The sequence below is a fragment of the Amia ocellicauda genome, chromosome 1 (assembly GCF_036373705.1).
Source record: "Amia ocellicauda isolate fAmiCal2 chromosome 1, fAmiCal2.hap1, whole genome shotgun sequence".
Lineage (NCBI taxonomy): Eukaryota > Metazoa > Chordata > Actinopteri > Amiiformes > Amiidae > Amia > Amia ocellicauda.
The window spans coordinates 22,286,794-22,306,927 of record NC_089850.1 but is presented as its reverse complement, the minus strand read 5'-3'; the positions used below and the strand labels follow the sequence as shown (position 1 = coordinate 22,306,927).

Genomic DNA, 20,134 nt, shown 5'->3' with positions numbered 1-20,134 from the left:
CAATACAATGAATTTCCATAGTTACAGACAACATCAAAACGTCTTATTTAAATAAAAGGTTAATATAAAGCTTGAATAAATACAATGATTATGAAGTGTGTGTGTGTGTGTGTGTGTGTGATACGCTGTATGTCACGTATGTACACAAAGAGCATTATTTAAATGTGTGGCCGTGGGTGAGATAGTTGGTCATACACGCTGTTTCGCTCGGTCCAGATAAGACAAGCACTTGTGAAGATGACCGGACACACAGAGCAGAGACTAACCTTCTCAAACTTTGATGATAAGTAATAATTTAAGTAATCAAGAAATAAAATTGCCCTACACTCATTCAGAAAAGGTGTAATACAATGTGTTACATTGAAATACATATTTAAGAAATATAATATTTGAAATGTAATTAATATTTGAATTATATTTAATATAATATTTGAAACGTTTAAATTCTGCTTATAAGAAGCGATGCATTTCAAATGTCTCAAGAGCCTTTTACACTAGGTATTATTTATTTATATATTTTATATTTTATAATATTATTAGGCGATGTTTCTAACAACCCCCTTGTATCTGCAGGGTTACAGAACACCCCATCCAATGTGCTCAATTTCTACCCTGTTAATACAGGTAAGACTCATTTAATAATGTATTGAACATATTAATTATACGTGTTATGAATGTATGTATATTTATTAATTTACTTGTTTTCATATTATCGTATTTACGTTCAGATTTGTTCTCGACATTAGATGACCTAGCACTTCAAACACTGAGCCGAGTAGGTTATACTTTTCATTTTATACATGTAATATCTCGCCAAGATGTGTGATGTTAAATTATGGGTCTATACGGACGTCTTTTTATTTTATTTTATTTTCTATTTTTAACAGATGACATATACAGACTGTATCAAGTATTTTTGGAAAAGATCACGTTCTGAGGGTGAGTGAGACCTTTATTTCATTACTCCAAGAGATGGGGTCGTAGTCGTATTGTACATGAGTGTGCATGAAATCCCTGCATTTGTCTGGAGAATTTTACAGACCAGTGTTTGCCAGACTGTGCAGCGCCTAGACCCGGTGCTCGGAGAGATCTGCACACGCAGGTTGGCCCCGAGGCATGCTGGGACCGGTAGTGGTTTAAAGGGCTATAGTAACGGAATACTGGTATATGTAATAGCCTTCATTTGAAAATCAAAGAAGCCTGGCTGCAGCGCCCAGACTAAACTATGATATTAACACATAGTTATGCCATGTTTCTATTTAAGACACCGAAAGTGCCGACAAACTTATATCAGGAACGCAAGATCTAAGAAAACATCTGCATTTAAATGGTCTGTTTGCATCGTTTATACATTTTTACAACCGTAATTTGAAAACAATTATTTATGAAATGGTAATATTAACTGGCTGGTTATCTTTCAAGTCGGAAACACTGCCCAAGGGGGAAACATCACTCTATCAAAGCTGCCATTGGCCCCTGCGCTCGTCACTCAGAACAGGTCCCTTCCACTTCCTGTTCTATAAAACGTGACGTCAGCGCAGGTTCGTCTTCTTTTGCCATTTCACTGGACTCAGGAACGTATGTTCTCTGTGTCTGTGTTCATAATAAACATTCAAACTGCGTATTTTGGCTGGCTGGCTTCACTTCATAGAGTTGTTCACCACCGTTTTCGCTACAAATTGTCTCTGTCTTGTGTGTGTTTAGTTATTATTGATAGCTAATCCCGATTCTGTCCCGTCTGCGCACCGGAGATCCGGCTGCGCTTTTGGTTTCAGTTTCATTCACAAGAAGAGCCTTTTAAAAATAATTGTCATGTTTATATAATGCTATATCTATTCCGACTGCTTGCTGTGTTGGTTTTTTGTCCACAGGACTTATTCCTCCAAAGCAGGAGCACTAGCAGCAGCAGGAAAATCCCCGGCGCGGCTGCCCGGTGAGGTGTTCTTCCGCCACTTCTAGCCCTCCGCGTCCGTGCGTGCAGGCCTCGGTTTTAAATCCCACTACGGCTGGTGGTCTACTACCCTCGACCCCCGTGGACCCCAGACTCTGCGTCACCCGGTGTCCCCGGAAACCCCGGCACACACGGTGTGGTTAAACCTACAGGCCTACGTGGCGCTTGTATCCAGCACCTGGTGCTTGGTTCAGTCCGGCAACAGCAAGGTTGCGTGTTGATGGTGTTGCAATGTTGCGATGAGCCAGCCGTGCCGCCCCTGCCTGACACGGGTGTGTGCGCCCCTGCACATGCACGTGAACGACAGGGAAAAGTGGTGGAGCGATGCCCACGGGCTCTCTCCCCCTCTTCTGAGTCTTCGCTGACCTCCTCCCCACTGCGCCGTTGGCCTAGGAGCTCAGGCTCAGTGGACAGGGAGCGTGATGAGACCATCCTCACTCTCAATAGCAGGATGGACCAAATCTGCGCTCTCCTGGCTGCACAAGCAGCGCAAGCAGCACAACAGGTGTCGCCCCCCCTAACCAAGACGCTCCAACACCAGCTCATGCCGCGCTGGTGGAGACTGCAGGGAGGGAGCACGTCACCGGCTGGCAGGTGCCCCCCCCAGGCTTGCCACCCTGGCCCCCGGCGGCCCACGGCAGCTCGTGGTAGGAGGGGACCCAGCCTGACCTCACCCCCTCCGCCACCCAAGCCCTGTCCCTGAGGCATTCCAGCAGCCTCTGGCCCACCCTTACACCCCACAACAACTCTCAAATTGGAAACTCTGCACCCAAGACTCTTGGGTGCTCCAAATTATATCAGTTGGCTACTCCGTGCAATTTCAGACATGTCCACCCCCCTTCCAGGGCATGGTGTGGACGTGAGTGAGGGACCCGCGAAGTGTGCCAGGGCAGCACGAGGGATTCTATTCCCCATACTTCCTTGTGCCCAAGAAAGATGGAGGTTTCCGCCCCATCTTGGATCTGAGGCGCCTGAACCGCCACCTCAAGGTGCTGCGCTTCAAGATGCTCAACCTGCACACCATGTCCCAGGCCATCATGCACAGTGACTGGTTCAAATGAGGCTGCGGCAGTGGTGGTTCAGGTCTCTCAGGATGCACCCTCACCACGATCAAGCACGCCGAGTCACAGTCACTCCGGTGTGCTTGAAGGCGCTCTGTTGGTGGTGGAGCCCTCACAATCTGACCCTCGATGTACCCCTGGGGCCAGTCTACCACCGAGCAGTCATGACGACAGACGCCTCCAAGCAAGGTTTGGGAGCAGTCTGCGATGGACTTGGAGTCCGAGGCAGGCGGACGGAGCCCGCACGGGCCCTCCATATCAACGTCCTGGAATTACAAGCAGTACTCCTTGAACTGTTTCATTTCCTGCCAGTCCTGCGGGACAAACATGTGCTGGTTCGGACGGACAAAACTGCGGTGGTTGCCTATATCAACAGGCAAGGAGGTCTCTGGTCGCGCAGACTGTACTGTCTAGCACGCCGTCTGCTTCTGTGGGCGCAGCCACGGTTCCGTTCCATCAGAGCAGTTCACCTCCCAGGCCTGTCCAACACGGCGGCGGACCTCTTCTCTCGGGGAGGCCCCCCCGGTCTCGGAATGGCGCCTCCACCCGCTTGTGGTACAACAACTGTGGAGCCGGTTCGGCAGGGTGGACGTGGATCTCTTTGCCTCGGCAGAGTCCACACGCTGCCCACTATGGTTCTCCATCCAAGACCACTCAGGAACCCTAGGGATCGATGCGCTAGCCCACACGTGGCCACACTGTCTTCTTTACGTGTTCCCATCGTTCCCCCTTCTCCTGGTGGTCCTAGAGAAGGTCAGGAGAGAACGAGCGACAGTTCTGCTGATAGCCCCACAGTGGCCTCGCAGATTTTGGTTCGCGGACCTGATCGCCCTCCTCCACGGAGAGCCTTGGCAGCTCCCAGTGAGAGCGGACTTGTTGTCCCAAGTGCAGGGCACGCTTTGGCACCCCAATCCGGGCCTCCTCCAGCTCTGAGCCAGGCCCCTGAGCGGGAGCGATTGATTGCCTGGGGTCTGTCAGACGCGGTAGTTGCCACTGTTCAGTCGGCGAGAGCTCCCTCTACGAGGTTGCAGTATTCCTACCGCTGGTGGACATTTAGCACCTGGTGCCAAGATGGCGGTCAAGACCCAATGAATTGCACCATCATGGTCATATTGCAATTTCTACAAGAGCTGTTGGACCAGGGCAAGTCCCCGTCCACGCTCAAAGTGTATCTGGCGGCCATCTCCGCATGTCATGTCCGGATTGATGGCGAGCCTCCTGGGTGTCATTTTCTGGCTGAGCAGTTTTTAAAGGGAGCTCGACGGCTGCGGCCTCTTCGCACCCCTTCACTGCCCGCATGACGTCTTGATTTAGTGCTGGACGCACTTTCCCAAGCCCCATTTTAGCCACTGAACTCAGCTGAGCTGAAGCTGGTGTCACTTAAGACTGCGTTTTTGCTGGCAATCACCTCTGCAAAACGCGTGAACGAGTTACATGCCATGTGCGTACACCTATCTTGTGTCTGTTTTGTGGGAGATACCTCCAGGGTCATGCTACACCCTAACCCTGCGTTCCTCCAGAAAGTGCAGTCTCCATTTAATGTCAACAGGCCTATTGAGTTGATGGCTTTTCATCCCCCTCCCTTCGCTTCAGAGCAAGAGAGTCGGCTTCACCTGCTATGCCCTGTGCGGGCCCTCAGGTGCTATCTGGAAGGCACTAAGGACATTCGGCGCTCAGACCAACTGTTTGTGTCTTATGGACCACGGACACAGGGCCAGGCGCTTTCAAAGCAGCGCCTATTGCATTCGATTGTGGACACCATTACCATGGCTTACGAGTCCATCGGGACCCCGGTGCATGATCACCTGGTGGTCCACTTGACTCGAGGCGTTGCCACATCGTGGGCCCTTTTTCAGGGTGCACCCTTGGCAGACATTTGTGCGGCTGCAGCTTGGGCCTCGCCGCCTACATATGCCCGGTTATACAGGTTGGACGTGACAGGACCAGTCCCTTCCATTGGGAACCCGGTGTTGGCTGCAGTCGAGCCCCAGTAGCCTACAGGCTCTGGCTGCTGCCTTTCTTCTCCCAGTCTGCCCCTGTAAGTGCATCCTGAGGGAGCTAGTGAACCGTGTCTTTCCCTTCCACCGGACTATGCCTTCCAGTCGAGCACCCATGCGAGCTGCTCGTGGATTTACTGACAGCCATGTTGATGTGTTCCCAGGGCTTGTCATGCAGCCTACAGGCATGTTGCCTTACGCGGCCGCCCTGTATATAGTTCGTTCATTATAACTGTGTTGCGGTGGTGCATGCATCTGGCCTGTACCCCGCTCCGTGTATTGGTCAGCAGGTCTTTGGCCCGCTCTGGCTGTATTACACCATAGAGCCAGGTACCGCTGCTGTTGTCCTCCAGTGGAGGGCACTTGAGTTCTACAGTGCCCCGCTGTGTACATAGTTCATTTATTCACATGGTAAGAGCTGTAGTTGCCCTGTGTTAGCTGAGCTATTCGACGATGTCAATTGCTCCTGTGTTTCACGTGTGGCGCATGAGCCAGCTCCTGCACCCCGTGATGTATATATGTATATATACACTCACCTAAAGGATTATTAGGAACACCATACTAATACTGTGTTTGACCCCCTTTCGCCTTCAGAACTGCCTTAATTCTACGTGGCATTGATTCAACAAGGTGCTGAAAGCATTCTTTAGAAATGTTGGCCCATATTGATAGGATAGCATCTTGCAGTTGATGGAGATTTGTGGGATGCACATCCAGGGCACGAAGCTCCCGTTCCACCACATCCCAAAGATGCTCTATTGGGTTGAGATCTGGTGACTGTGGGGGCCAGTTTAGTACAGTGAACTCATTGTCATGTTCAAGAAACCAATTTGAAATGATTCGACCTTTGTGACGGTGCATTATCCTGCTGGATGTAGCCATCAGAGGATGGGTACATGGTGGACATGGTCAGAAACAATGGTCAGGTAGGCCGTGGCATTTAAACGATGCCCAATTGGCACTAAGGGGCCTAAAGTGTGCCAAGAAAACATCCCCCACACCATTACACCACCACCACCAGCCTGCACAGTGGTAACAAGGCACCAACAACCATGCCACGCTCAAAATTGCTTAAATCACCTTTCTTTCCCATTCAGACATTCAGTTTGGAGTTCAGGAGATTGTCTTGACCAGGACCACACCCCTAAATGCATTGAAGCAACTGCCATGTGATTGGTTGGTTAGATAATTGCATTAATGAGAAATTGAACAGGTGTTCCTAATAATCCTTTAGGTGAGTGTATATTATATGTGTTAAACAGCAGGACTGTGGCTCCATTCTGAAATTGTAGAATAGAGGTCACTGCCGCTGTTCCCAGCTGATGGCACTTGAGTTTCACTGCCTCGCTGTGTATATAGTTCCTTTGTTAACACAGTAGAGCTAATGTTGCCCTGCGTTAGCTGGTCTAACCAGCAGGTGTCAAGTGCTCCTGTCTTCGATGGGTGGCGCATGAGTTTGTTCCTGCGCCCCGTGGTGTATGTAGTTCGTTTGTAAGAAATCTAAATTGTCAGCACAATGGAGCTCTTCCACACTGTGCTGTTTAGTTGAGTTGGATGCTCTTGTGCTGTGCGCTGACAGCATGAAGGTCTTGCTGTCACACAATATGTATATAATGTATACTGGTCAGCTCGGCTACTCTGTTGACTAGCCAGCTATGTATTGTAGCGTAAGGTACACTTATAAATTTCAATTAAAGAAGTGAATTTATAGTATCACCTTATCACGAATCCTGGAATCTTGTAGAACTCAATTTCTGTAATAATTGGACGCAGACACCAATTCCAAAGATATAAATTGTCAAATTTATTCAAAACAAAGACTAAATGTAGCCCTACACTAATTATACAAAAGGGAAAAACTAATTAAAATTCAACTCTAGATCAACAAATCAAAGACAAATCACTTCCGTGACCAAATCAAAGACCATGGGATCGCATATGATAACACAAATCGTTAAACAAAAAAGGTTATAAACACATTGACTACAATACCGGTTAGTAAGACGAAGGTGAGTCTCTCGTTAGTATTATTAGTCAGACATTAAATAACTACGCAGGTTAGTATTTATGTCAGGTAACTTCTCGTTATATATATATCAGTCTCATTTACGTTTAGGTGCCAAGAAAGATCCTATCATTACTTGATACCACAATTTCCCTTAACTGATTATTATTCAATGATTAAGGATAGGCAGGGCCACCAATAATCTAATGTCTATTAACTTGTGTCAATTTCAGACTAAACAGTTAAACAGGAATGAGAAGATATTTGTCGGCGTTGACAGATTTTATTTCTAAAATTATCAACAAAACAGTTTAATGCAACACACATTTATATTTAAGAAAACTAAATGATATTACACATTCTAGAGTTATGAATCACAGATTAACATTTCTAATTGATTTCTCAAATGTCATGAATCATGAACTCCAAACTGTTAAACTTATCTGAACTTCAGATAACTTCGTTCCTGAGTTCTTGAGATTTGATTTCGGTTTCAGCCCCCAGTGTCCTATTGGAGGGGAGCTTGATTTATGACTGATGTCAATCCATGCCATCTTTTGGAAATGCCGGTTGGCCCGGGTTCATAGCTCTATGTCGGGATTTCGGCTCTCGTCCACTTCAAAGAGTTTTTATCACCTACAGGCCCCTTTCTCCAGACATCTCATAGCAGAATTCCAAACTATGTGGCCTCTTCTCGGTGCCATCCTCCCCAAAACTGTCACTTTGATGCAAACCAGTTCCAAGCTGATGAGCTAAGGAAATCTGATAACTTTGGGGGGGGAGAGGTCTTCTTTAGATCAGTGCTTCAGCTCAGAGCCCAAATGCTCTTATCCAAATACACCCAACATAACGCTACAGTATTATGTTGTATTTTTCTCATTTGGTCTGTGGCCCTGCTCCTATTGGATCAGGGGTCCACTGCCATGATATTGAACGGAGGCCGCACAAGTGCTTGTTTGCCAGACATTGTGCAAGTAGATTACAGCCTTGCTCCTAACTGCACTAGTAGAGCAGCTGGCCTTGCTCTTGTAAGCGGAGGGCGTAAGAGTTAACCTCTGTAGTCCCGCTTTGTATATGCTGATTGCAGACAGTTCCTGGTAGAGTGTGACTACGGTCCTCGCTCCTGGGTGGCTCAGGTGCGGCCCTACGGTGCCCCTGAGGTTACTGTATGGAGTTGTGTTGCTGAGGTCCCCTAGTGGTGCACCTCGGGGCAGGCTCCCTTATCAGCTCGCTGCCTCCTCCCTTGCGACGGTTTTGTTATACAGTTACCCCTCCCCCTTGGACAGTGCTTCCAACTTGAAAGATAACGATAGGTTGCGTATGCAACCCCAGTTATCTGAAAAAGGAAGCACTGCCCAAGGGTTACAAGGTCGCGCGGGAGTCCTGACTCCTGCCAAAAGAGGATGAACCTGCGCTGACGTCACGTTTTATAGAACAGGATGTGGGAAGTGACAGGGGCGGGGCCAGCGGGGTAGCCCGGGGTGGCATGGACCACCCCTAGAATCTAAGTGGCCACCTCAAGTGCCACCCCCATCAGAGTAGGAATGTGATAAGTTGTTGTTATTAATTGTCTACAAGTAGTAGTAGTAGTTTTCTTAACAATAACTATAATTTTACATTGCTTTGATGTTGGCCAAATTATTTATATTTAATTATATGCATAAGGCATGACATCTGCATTCACCCCTCTGATTGTTGTGATTGTGGAATAGTCCGCATCGGGGAGGAACCACTGTTCCTGCGATGTGTTGTTACCGGAGTAAATAGTGAGCGCGCCCAAACTTAGCAAGACGGTGGATGGAGACACCTTCAACTAATTTTATTTAGACGATTTTGCTGTTGCAGGAAAGGAGAACAAAGGCATAGGTAAGTATACTGAAGTTTGGTATGTGTAGCATTTAATATGGGAAGTTATGGGATGCTAAGTTAAGACTAAAAGAAAGGTACCCCCCTGTGACTGTCTAACATTGCTCAGGAGGCAGTCCTGGGGTTAACGCTAGCAGTTAACGTTAAGTTAAAAGGTGGCAAGCCAGGTCCAAAGGAAGAGTTACGTTTTCCTTAATGAACCGACTGTGAACGAACACACCATGCACACCAGCATGTTAGTAAAGCGAAAGTTCTGTGTAATTTTCAAAAAATCAATACTACGGGTTTGTTACATGTAACGTTATGTCATATAATAAATTAGAAAAACCCTGGCCAAAGTGAGTGTTATGTCAAATAGAGCATGGTCCTGCCAATTACTTTGCTAACGCTACATGCCTGTTTTTAAGCTAGGCCTATTGTAGAGAGGTGTAACCTTATACTGTAAATGTAACGTTATAATGATTAATACTTCACCAAATGTAATATCTGTCAAGATAATGTTTCAGCTTTAGGAAAGACATTATTTTTTGAGTTAACTAAGTAACTGAAAAATATGCATTATTATTTCTTCAGGGGCAGACAGTAGAAAGATAGGGAAAGAACAATAGGACCAATGAAAACGTCTCAAAATATTGAGAATTTCTTCCACGTGAAGAAAAAAACAGTAGCTACAGAAGCAGGAAGCAGTGAGGATGAGAGGAACGAGCAGCAGTCATCACTGTCCACTAAGTTATCTGCAGATCAAGGTATGTGTATCAGTGCATGCAGAGACCAGAGGGAGGTTAAAACTAATACATAGCATAAGAGGTTTAACTCTTCTGATTATATCCCACAATGGCAGCCACCCTTTTCTTTAATATCCAGAATATAGAACATTTTTCAACTTCAAAGACAAAGCAAAAAAAAAAAAAAATCTCTAACTTTTTGAAATATTTTGTTGTGTGACCTGACCAGACACATCACCTGGTAGTTGCCAGTCAGATCACAAAGATGTGGACCAAGAGAAGTCTGCATGTTGTACCCCAAGTTGCAGTGGCAGTGACACACAGGAGGCTCCACATTCTTCACATCCCACACCATCCCAACCACAGGGTATTTAACCTCTAATCTTACTTTAAGATTAATAAGGACAGCCTCAACAAACATTTATGATGATCTAGTGTATTAATTAAATATGACACCTAGCTGTAGTTCACAATATTTGTTAATAAACAATTCAGCATCATTGCTATTGTGACTTAATGCACAGTGTGTTATAAATTAACAACCATGTATCACTCATAGTTTTAAAACTGAATGCCTTTTTCCCTCCCAGACATATCCCAGTATCCGGAAGATGGGCCGAAACAGCCATATTTGAAGGTATTTCCTCGAACAGTGCAGGGTGACAGGAGGAGGGCCTTCAACAAGACATGGTACACACAGCACAAATGGCTCGAGTATTCACTAAGTCGGGACTCTGCATATTGTTTTGCATGTAGACACTTTTCCCTGCCTAATGCTACTGAAACTCCATTCACTTCACAAGGAGGATACTCCAATTGGAAGAAGGCAATTGATAAAGATGGGGGTTTAGGTGGCATGAAAAATCTAAAGGTCATGTCAATGCTATGTTAGCCTGGACTGAACATAGGAAGAATATTCTGACAGATTCGTGCGAGATGCCTTAGACAGAGCATACAAAAAAAAAGTAGAAGAAAACCGCACTTACATTAAAACTGTTGCTGAAGTACTTCTTCTTACAGCCATGCAAAACATTTCACAAAGGGGACACCTTGAGACAGATGCATCACAAAACAAAGGGAACTTTTTGGAAATAATGGAACTGATTTCTAAACACAATCCACTGATTGCAAAAAAAAATGAAAGCAACAGGAAATGCAAAATATACCAGTAACACCATTCAAAATGAGATCTTGGAATGCCTGTCAGATATGGTATGTGAAGACATAATCAGGGAAGTCAATGAAAGTGAGTTTTTTTTCTGTCATTGCAGATGAAACAAAAGACCTAAAAAAAAACGAGCAACTGTCTAAGTACTAAGTACTAATTAGTACTAAGGTACTATTACAATGGTGCAACTCATGAGAGATTTTTAGATTTCCAGAAAGCCAGTCAATTAGATGCAGTGGGACTCACTCAAACGATAATACAGTGCCTGGAAAAGTATGGCCTTGAATACAAATCTAATCTTGTAGGTCAAGGTTACGATGGGGCATCAGTGATGTCAGGGAAATGCAGTTGGGTTGCAGCCAGGATCAAAGCAGAGGCCAAACATGCTTTTTATGTGCACTGCAATGCACATTGTCTCAACCTTGTTATTGTTGATGCAGTCAAAGCAATCCCTGAGGCTGATTGTTTTTTTCATTGCTGCAGAAATTGTATGTGTATATGTCAGACTCTTATGTTCACCAGAAATGGCTGTCAGTTCAAAAAGACATGTATCAAGATGCACCCAGAGAGCTACAGAGACTCAGTGATACCAGGTGGGCATGTAGGTACCAGGCATGTAAAAACCTCATGGACAGACTACCAGACTACTGTATTATGTATTACTTCATGAGATAGATGTGGAGAACAGTGGGGAAAGATCTGTGGAAGCATGGGCCCCACTTACACAAATAGACCTCACCTTTATTGGAACTCTAGTAGTATTTAGGAAGATTCTTGGGAACACCAAGTTGCTCTCTGACATGCTTCAAGCGCCATCCCTTGATTTAGCTAGGGCCATGGACCTAACACAGGCACTGCAGGACACTTTAGAGGAATATAGATGTGAATCATGTTTTGATGAGCTATGGAAAGACAGTGTGGACACAGCAAAGCAGTGTAATATTGCAGTTGAGGCTGTTGAGAAAAGGTTACAAAGAGGGAGCTCCAGACTTAGTGAGTATGTTGTAGAGTCCACTATAGGACAACGTAGGTGCAAGGAAGGGGACAAGGATAAGTATAGGAAGAGTGTATTTTATCCCATTTTGGATCATATAAATTCAGAGATTCAGAAATTCAGGCATTTCAATAAAACTGTGATATTATGAGGGGTATACAAGCACAGATTCCCAAGAGTAAAAGCTTTTTGGTAGAGGAAACCGTTTTAAGTTTGTCCAATCTGTATGAATGTGATCTTGAAGATCTCAAACATGAGCTGTATCAGGCAAGGAAGGTTCTTCAGAGGAAAGCACAGTCTGGGAATGAACAGTCCAGTGTCCTGGGGTTTACCACTTTTATTGAACCATACAAGCTATTCCGCTTGTGTTGCATTGCTATAGCTTTACCTGTTACCAGTGCTAGTTGTGAGCGCAGCTTCTCAGTGCTAAAGCTTGTAAAAAGTCGAAAAGTCGAAAGTCCTTTGTGCCTTCCAAATAGCACCTGAGGGCCTGCACAGGGCAGAGCAGGTGAAGCCGACTCTCTTGCTCTGAAGCTAAGGGAGGAGGATGAAAAGCCATCAACTCAATAGGCCTGTTGACATGGAATGGAGACAGCAGTTTCGGGAGGAACGCAGGGTTAGGCCATAGCATGACCCTGGAGTCATCTCCCGCAAAACGTACACACGATGGGTGTACGGACAGGGCGTGTAACTCGCTCACACATTTTGCAGAGGTGATTGCCAGCAAAAATGCAGTCTTAAGTGACACCAGCTTCAGCTCAGCTGGCTCAAATGGGGCTTGGGAAAGTGCGTCCAGCACTACATCAAGGCGCCATGTGGGCAGTGAAGGGATGCGAGGAGGCCGTAGCCATCGAGCTGCCTTTAAAAACTGCACAACCAAGAAATGAGACCCAGGGGGCTCACCATCAATCCGGACATGACATGCGAAGATGGCCGCCAGATACACTTTGAGCATGGATGGGGACTTTCCCTGGTCCAACAGCTCTGTTAAAAATTGCAATATGACCATGATGGGGCAATTCATGACTTGGCCACCGTCTGGTGCTAAACGTCCACCAGCGGTAGGAATACTGTGACCTCGTAGAGGGAGCTCTCGCCGACTGAACAGTGGCTACTATCGCATCTGACAGACCTAAGGCCATCAGTCGCTCCCGCTCAGGGGCCAGGCCCAGAGCTGGAGGAGGCCCGGATTGGGGTGCCAAAGTGTGCCCTGCACCTGGGACAAGAAGTCCACTCTCACTGGGAGCTGCCAAGGCTCTCCATGGAGGAGGGCGATCAGGTCTGCGAACCAGAATCTGCGAGGCCACTGTGGGGCTATCAGCAGAACTATCGCTCGTTCTCTCCTGACCTTCTCCAGGACCACCAGGAGAAGGGGTAATGGTGGGAACGCATAAAGGAGACAGCGCAGCGCAGCCATATGTGGGCTAGCGCTTCGATCCCTTGGGTTCCTGAGCAGTCTTGGACGGAGAACAATAGTGTGAAGTGTGTGGACTCTGCCGAGGCAAAGAGATCCACGTCTGCCCTGCAGAACCGGCTCCACAGTTGTTGTACCACAAGCGGGTGGAGGCGCCATCCTGAGACCGGGGGGCCTCCCCGAGAGAGAGCCTGGTAGGTGAACTGCTCTGATGGAGCGGAACCATGGCTGCACCCACAGAAGCAGACGGCAGACTAGACAGTACAGTCTGCACAACCAGAGACCTACTTGCCTGTTGATATAGGCAACCACCGCTGTGTTGTCAGTCCGAATCAGCACGTCTGTCCCATAGGACTGGTAGGAAATGAGACAGTCCAAGGAGTACTGCTTGTATCTCCAGGACGTTGATATGGAGGACCCGTGCGGACTCCGTCCACCTGCCTCGGACACCACGTCCTTCGCAGCCTGTGCCCCAACCTTGCTTGGAGGTGTCTGTCATCAAGACTGTTGAGTGGTAGACTGGTCCCAGGGGCACACCGAGGGTGAAACTGTGAGGGCTCCGCCACCAATGGAGCGCTTTCCAGCACGCCGGAATGACTGTGTAACTCGGCATGCATAATCGCGGCGAGGATGCATCTGTAAAGACTTGAAGAACTGCTGCAGCATCCTCAATAGGAGGAGGCCGAAGGGGAGGGTTTGTGATGCTATCGCTAGGAGGCCCAGCAGGCTCTGGCAAAGGGAGTTCTCAGTCGGAAGAGGGAGAGACACGTGCGTATAGAGACAACTCTTTCTGGTGCCAGTGCATAATTGAAGATGTGGAGCCCCTGTCAATGCCAAACACGATGTCTATGCACTTGGAAAAAGTGCGTGGGGCTAGCGACAGGCTGAAGGGGGGAACAGCAAACTCAAACGCTTGGCCCTCTTAGGTGAAGCGGAGGAACTTCCTGTGTACCCGCGCAATAGGGATGTGAACTTTCAGATCCATCGTAATGAACCAGTTGCCAGGCCTGATGGCCTGGGTAACCGGGTAGACCCTGGCTCGCTGCAGGGACTGTTCCTTATCCTGGGGAGTGCACGTTAGCATCTCCTCCATGGAGGGGCCAAAAGTAAAGCCCGGCGATATGGGCGCATCTAAGAGGCGGATCCCGTTCGTGAGAGGCACTCATCTTGCCTGTGACAGCCAGAGCTGGCGGCATGCCACCTCAATAGCTGCCAGGGACCGTGCAGCTGCCCTTGCGCCGTGACACATCACATTGACCAGCAGGTCGGGTGCCACCGCTATCTCTTTGATAGGGGGTGGGGCCTGTGATGCAGTGACTGGGTCCAGGGCCTTAGCCAGCTGGGCCAGGTAAAGGGCCAGCAGGCTATCAGTGTTACACAGGTGAGCCGCTTGGGCTCCAGCCTCGTAGGCCCTCCGGAGCAGGGTCTCCATCACGTGACATTGTCTGTCAGGACAGGCCAAGTCACGTGACTCCACGGACAGCGGGGTTAAGGAGACCAGCGTGGCGATGGTGGAGTTCACTCAGGGGAAGTCCACCAGGCCTGCTTCAGCCACACCCTGGGTTCTGGCATAGGCCGCCCCCGCCATTGCCGGACAGTCCCAGGTGGCTCTCAGGTCATCCAGGAGGTCCGGCAGCAGCGGGAGGGCCCGTGTGGGCTGCTGCGGCTGGTGCTCCCTCTCAAACCTGGAGCGTGGGGGGTGGGGTCAAAAGGCAAGGGGATCTGCAAGTAGTCCACGGCCCTCTGAATCACCACCCAAAACTCCCGGTCCTGACTTACAGGAACAGGGGAAGTATTGTTGCTCAGTGGAGTCGGGGGGACGAGGTCAGTTCCCCCTCCATGAGCTCCACCTGTGACTTCATCCCACGAGCGGGCTAAATAATAGGTGGTCCTCCTACCAGATTACCTGTCTGCTGTCCTTGTCCATAGACAGGGCAGAGAGGCTCCCCTCAGGGTCCAGTGGTACATGGGCCAGCATGGCGAAGTGGGGGGGTCAGGGTCTGGGCTGCTGTTTGCACTGCCTGCGCAGACAGGAGGGCGCAGATGTGGTCCATCCTGCTTTTCAGGGCAAGGATGGCCTCATCTCTGCCTCTGTCCGTGAAGCCGGTTCTCCGTCGCCGATGGCGTGGCGGGGAGAGGGCTAGCGACGACTCAGAAGAGGGGGAGGGAGCCCGTGGTCGTCGCTCCGCTGCTCTTCGCTGTCGTTCACGTGCTTGCTCAGGGGCTCAGGTACGCACGGCCGTAGTGGCACGCACTGCAGACGTCAGGCAGGGGGGGCACAGCTGCCGTGGCAGGTGCGGTCGTGGTAGCCGGTGCAGCAGCAGACACAGGTGGAGAAGCGAGCATGGGGGTTGCGGCTGTCTCTGAAGCTACATTTCTGGAAGAGGAGATGGAGGGGCTCTGGGAGAGGTGGGATCCAGTGCCACCGAACCCCTGTGGTCACTCGCTGGAGTGGGAGATCGTGGCGGTGCCTGGTGGAACGGCGGACCTCCGGGTGCACCGCAGCGGACCTCCCAAATCCAAATTGCGCCTGCTGTTGGTGCCCAGACAGACAGGGCATAGGACCTCCCCACTCCAGGCAGGCAAGTTGCGTCGGTCGCAAGCGGCACAGTGGCGGGGGCGAGAGGAGCTCACCAACCAAACACAACCTTGCTGTTGCCAGACAGAATGCTGTGTATGCGAGCACCATGTGTGTCGGGGTTTTCGCTGGGGACACCGGGTGACGCGGAGTCTGGTATCTGAGTGGGCTGAGGGTAGTAGACCACCAGTCATAGCGGGATCTAAGACCGAGGCCTGCACACACGGACAAGGAGGCTAAGCAGAGCTCGTTCTCAGCGAATTGAGAGAGCGAGATCTCCTACAGCCGCAGCTGCGGGCTGTAGTGTGGGTGCAAGCCGGCGGAGGAGCACCTCACAAGGGCGAGATCTCTTACAACACACCAAGGCTCAGGCCGGGCAGCCGGGCCTCGTCTGTTACTGCCACTGCTAGCGCTTCTGCTGTGGAGGAATAAGTCCTGTGGACAAAAAAGCAAGCAGTCAGAATATATATAGCACTATATAAACACAACTATTATTTTTAAAAGGCTCTTTTTGTGAACGAAACTGAAACCGAAAGCGCAGATGGACCTCCGGTGAATGGACGGAACAGAAATGGGATTAGCTATCAATAATAACTAAACACACACAAGACAGAGACGATGTGTAATGAAAACGGTGGTGAACAACACTATGAAGTGAAGCCTGCCAGCCAAAATACTCAGTTTGTCTGTTTATTACAAACACAGACACAGAGAGCTTACGTTCTTGAGTCCAGCAAAATGGCAACCTGTTGGGACCTGTTCTGAGTGACGAGCGCTGGGGCCAATGGCAGCTTTGCTAGAGTGATGTTTTCAATTGGATTCCTACAGAAGTGCGCAGAAACCCCTCCTCCTTGGGCAGTGCTTCCGACTTAAAGGTAATTCAAATGACTGACATAATTGACATTAGACAGACATCGTTTTTTGCACTTGTCTCTTTGATTCATCATTCTCCTTACTTGCTTCCTGGTTCATCTGAATGTAATCTAGAACTTGTTATTCAAAATTTGCATTACTTAAACTTCACCTCTTTTCAAGATTAATCTTGATGTTTCTTTATTCCCAGTTGATTTCAATCAAAGTGGAGTGGCTATTCTCTAGGCTTCTCACACAATCCATACAACGGGAGTCATTAAGTCCAATGAAAATATGCCAGCAGGAGGGGCCAGTGTCCCCTCCATTCATATAAATGTTAGCGCTATTAATTGAATTTGAATGCCTTTTGTACAAGCTCACCTGTTGCACCATTTATTTGGGAGATTTTGTTCCCCTAGAAAATAAAATGTACAATTTTACAGTTTTGATTACAGAATAATTGTGTGAGATTCAATGTAAATAGCCTTTTTGTTTTTGTTCTGAGAAGTACTCAGTCTGCAAAATCTAGTACAAGGCTTTCAAACCAATGGTACAAATGGAACTTCAAGCAGTGCAGTACTGTTTCCAGCCTTCAAACTTATCCTGCTCTAAGGAAGTGCGACCTACAGCAGTCTATGTGGTGATGTATATTTCTGCAGCAGCAGTGGTGATGCTGACAGTGTGTGGAAACCTGCTGGTGATCATTTCTATCTCTCACTTCAAGCAGCTTCACACAGCAACCAACCTGCTGCTCCTCTCTCTGGCTGTGGCAGACTTTCTAGTAGGACTCATTGTGATGCCTTTTGGTTTAATTGTATTAATAGAAACATGCTGGTATTTTGGTGAAACATTTTGTATAGTTTACAACATATTTTGTTTTGTTCTTCCATCTGTTTCAATAAGTAATGTTGCATGCATTGCTATTGATCGCTACGTTGCTGTGTGTGACCCTTTACTTTACTCAAACAAAATAACAAGCACTAGAACATGGTCAGTCATACTGCTTAATTGGACATTATCATTTCTATACAATTTAGCACTTCTTTATTTTAATGGAAATTTTACAGGTCTTGATGAATTCAATATTTGCTTTGGAGACTGTCAGCTTTTTATCAACGAAATCTGGGGAATAGTTGATTTGCTAGTTGTATTTTTTTTTCCTTGTTCTGTTATGATTACACTCTATGTTAAAATCTTCATTGTAGCTAAAAGGCATGCGCAAGTTATTAGTTGTATAACTGAACAAATAAGTTCAGATAAGAACAAAAATAAGATATCTAGTGCATCTGAAAGAAAAGCAGCAAAAACATTAGGAATTTTAGTTGTTGTCTTTCTCTTCTGTTTGGTGCCATATTACATCTGTACTTTAGTTAATGAGAATGTAAGCCAATCTTCTTCTTCTGTGTTGATTAATTTTCTAGTCTGGCTAGTATATTTAAATTCTACTGCAAATCCCATTATCTATGCTTTGTTTTACCCATGGTTTCAGACGTCATTGAAATCGATCATAATGTTAAGGATATTTAAACCAGGATCGTCTTTGCTCACTTTGTTTCCGCAGAAAATGTAAAAACATTCTACTAATTTTTATGTTGAAATTACAACTGAATGTTTAAGACCCTCAGTAGGCTCAGTTTCTGTCTTAGCAATGCCAAATGTGATTAGAGTGGTATGACTTGCATCTGAGATGGAAGCACCGATTGGAATGTGCCATCTTCTAACAAACTTGTTCACATTGCAGTTTTCTTTCTACTGTAACTTCCCTGAAGCCTAAATTAAATATTACTCTCTCATCAAGAAGCTGCACACACCAACCCACCTCCTACTTTCCCTTGCTCTGGCAGATTTGTGCATAATTCTGTTGATCAAAATGTGCTGGTACTTTTGGTACTTTTCAGAAATTGTATGTATGCTCTATAACATATTTAAAGTAGTCATAACCTGACAAATTTCCCAACAAATATTTACGTTTGTAATACTGCAGTCCTGGCTATTTGCCGCTATTATTCTCTATGTATGCATTGTTTTGTTCTACAATGTTAATTAATTTATATTGCATATTCAGGCACAATGCTTAATTTATTGTTATTGCTACTATACAGCATGTACTTTATTTAAGTAGTCAGGCTTTAATAATCAGCTGGTGGTAATCAATTAGTATGTATTTTGATAATCTTACAATTAAAAAAATAATGGAAATCAAAACTTTGACCCACCCACTATTAACAAACTAAAAACTAACTTGTTAAGAGTTAAATTTTTCATGCAGAAGAAAGAAGCATCTTACATAAATAAATACAAACTTTTTACAGGTTTATTACCAGATGGGTCAATATTTTGTTAAAATGTAGCCATAGGAATAATAGTTGCAACATTTCTATTGTGTTTGGTGCTAGGCTATATCGGCACTGTCATCAGCACAAGATTATTTTATTTTATTCCATGGGGATTCAGATGACTAGTATTTTACCGCTGTCACTCCCATTATTTATCCTCTTTTAGCCTTGGTTTCAGAAGTCTGAAAATAAAATCATTGCAACACCAATGATGTAATGTTTTGTTAATATGTTTGCAGACACTTTATAAAGTAAAATGATATTTTATATCTCTATATAATATTTTTATAATATATACAGTGAGGGAAAAAAGTATTTGATCCCCTGCTGATTTTGTACGTTTGCCCACTGACAAAGAAATGATCAGTCTATAATTTTAATGGTATGTGTATTTTAACAGTGAGAGACAGAATAACAACAAAAAAATCCAGAAAAATGCATTTCAAAAAAGTTATAAATTGATTTGCATGTTAATGCAATGTAATTTAATGCTAGTTGTAGAGCTGCTGGGCCAGCAGGCAAACACTACACCTCCCAGAAGCCCTAGAAGGATGATTCATGCTGTGGTGCAAGATGCCCCTGCCCCTGCATAAAAGATGGAAGTTGGAAGTCTTTGTTGTGGATTGTGTTGGTGTGAAGGAGTGATAAAATAAAATAAAATAAAATAAATAAATAAATAAATTGTGAATGATCTACCTGGTAACAAACTTTTGCTCATGGACTACTCTTTGGATTGTGTCTGACTTTTTGACTAGTTTATAGAGAGGGATTTGTTTCACTGTTTAGTTAGGCTCAACCAGAGGGGTGTACTATGAAGGGAGTTTAACCTACTCAGATTTAACTCAGGGTTATCATGGAAAGTCAGGGTTGACAAATTCTGATTACCTAAATTGGTGTTAAAGGGTACTACGACGGTGATTAAGATGTCGGTTAGTTGATTCGGTGTTAACTTAACTAGAGTTTGTGCGTGTCCGCTTAAAAGGGGCACGTTCTGCAGCGCAGGCTGAGTTTGTGCATAATGGCTGTGCTCCGTATTTGTCCCAAGAAGAATGCATGCTGATAATGTCAGGATATGAGGAGTTTAAAGAAAGGTTAACGGCTAAATCTAACACTGTTAGATTAGGCTTGTTGGCAGGGCATTGCCATAAATTCGTAAGAACAGTGTTCTTGTCATATGTTCTCTATTT

The 20,134-nt window shown here is 46.3% G+C and overlaps 1 protein-coding gene and 1 long non-coding RNA gene across 6 annotated transcripts in view; both read left to right on the top strand.

Moving 5' to 3' along the window:
• LOC136746617 (uncharacterized) overlaps nucleotides 1–19,627 on the top strand; it is a 28,501-nt gene extending 8,874 nt beyond the window's left edge. Inside the window, exons 3-9 of one of the 5 annotated variants that reach the window (XR_010816408.1) lie at nucleotides 574–624; nucleotides 729–775; nucleotides 888–939; nucleotides 9,454–9,626; nucleotides 9,835–9,972; nucleotides 10,196–10,242; nucleotides 19,443–19,627. This is a non-coding gene — a long non-coding RNA (uncharacterized LOC136746617). Of the gene's footprint in view, nucleotides 1–573; nucleotides 625–728; nucleotides 776–887; nucleotides 940–9,453; nucleotides 9,627–9,834; nucleotides 9,973–10,195; nucleotides 10,296–19,442 lie in introns of all 5 variants that reach the window. The other 4 variants (XR_010816411.1, XR_010816406.1, XR_010816410.1 and 1 more) reach the window with 4 other exon arrangements.
• On the top strand, nucleotides 16,273–19,177 carry LOC136759847 (trace amine-associated receptor 13c-like). Its single transcript, XM_066714937.1, has one exon. It carries the CDS (start codon nucleotides 17,159–17,161, stop codon nucleotides 18,179–18,181), a length of 1,023 nt encoding a protein of 340 aa, XP_066571034.1. The 5' UTR covers nucleotides 16,273–17,158; the 3' UTR covers nucleotides 18,182–19,177.
• Nucleotides 19,628–20,134: the final 507 nt, after the last annotated feature.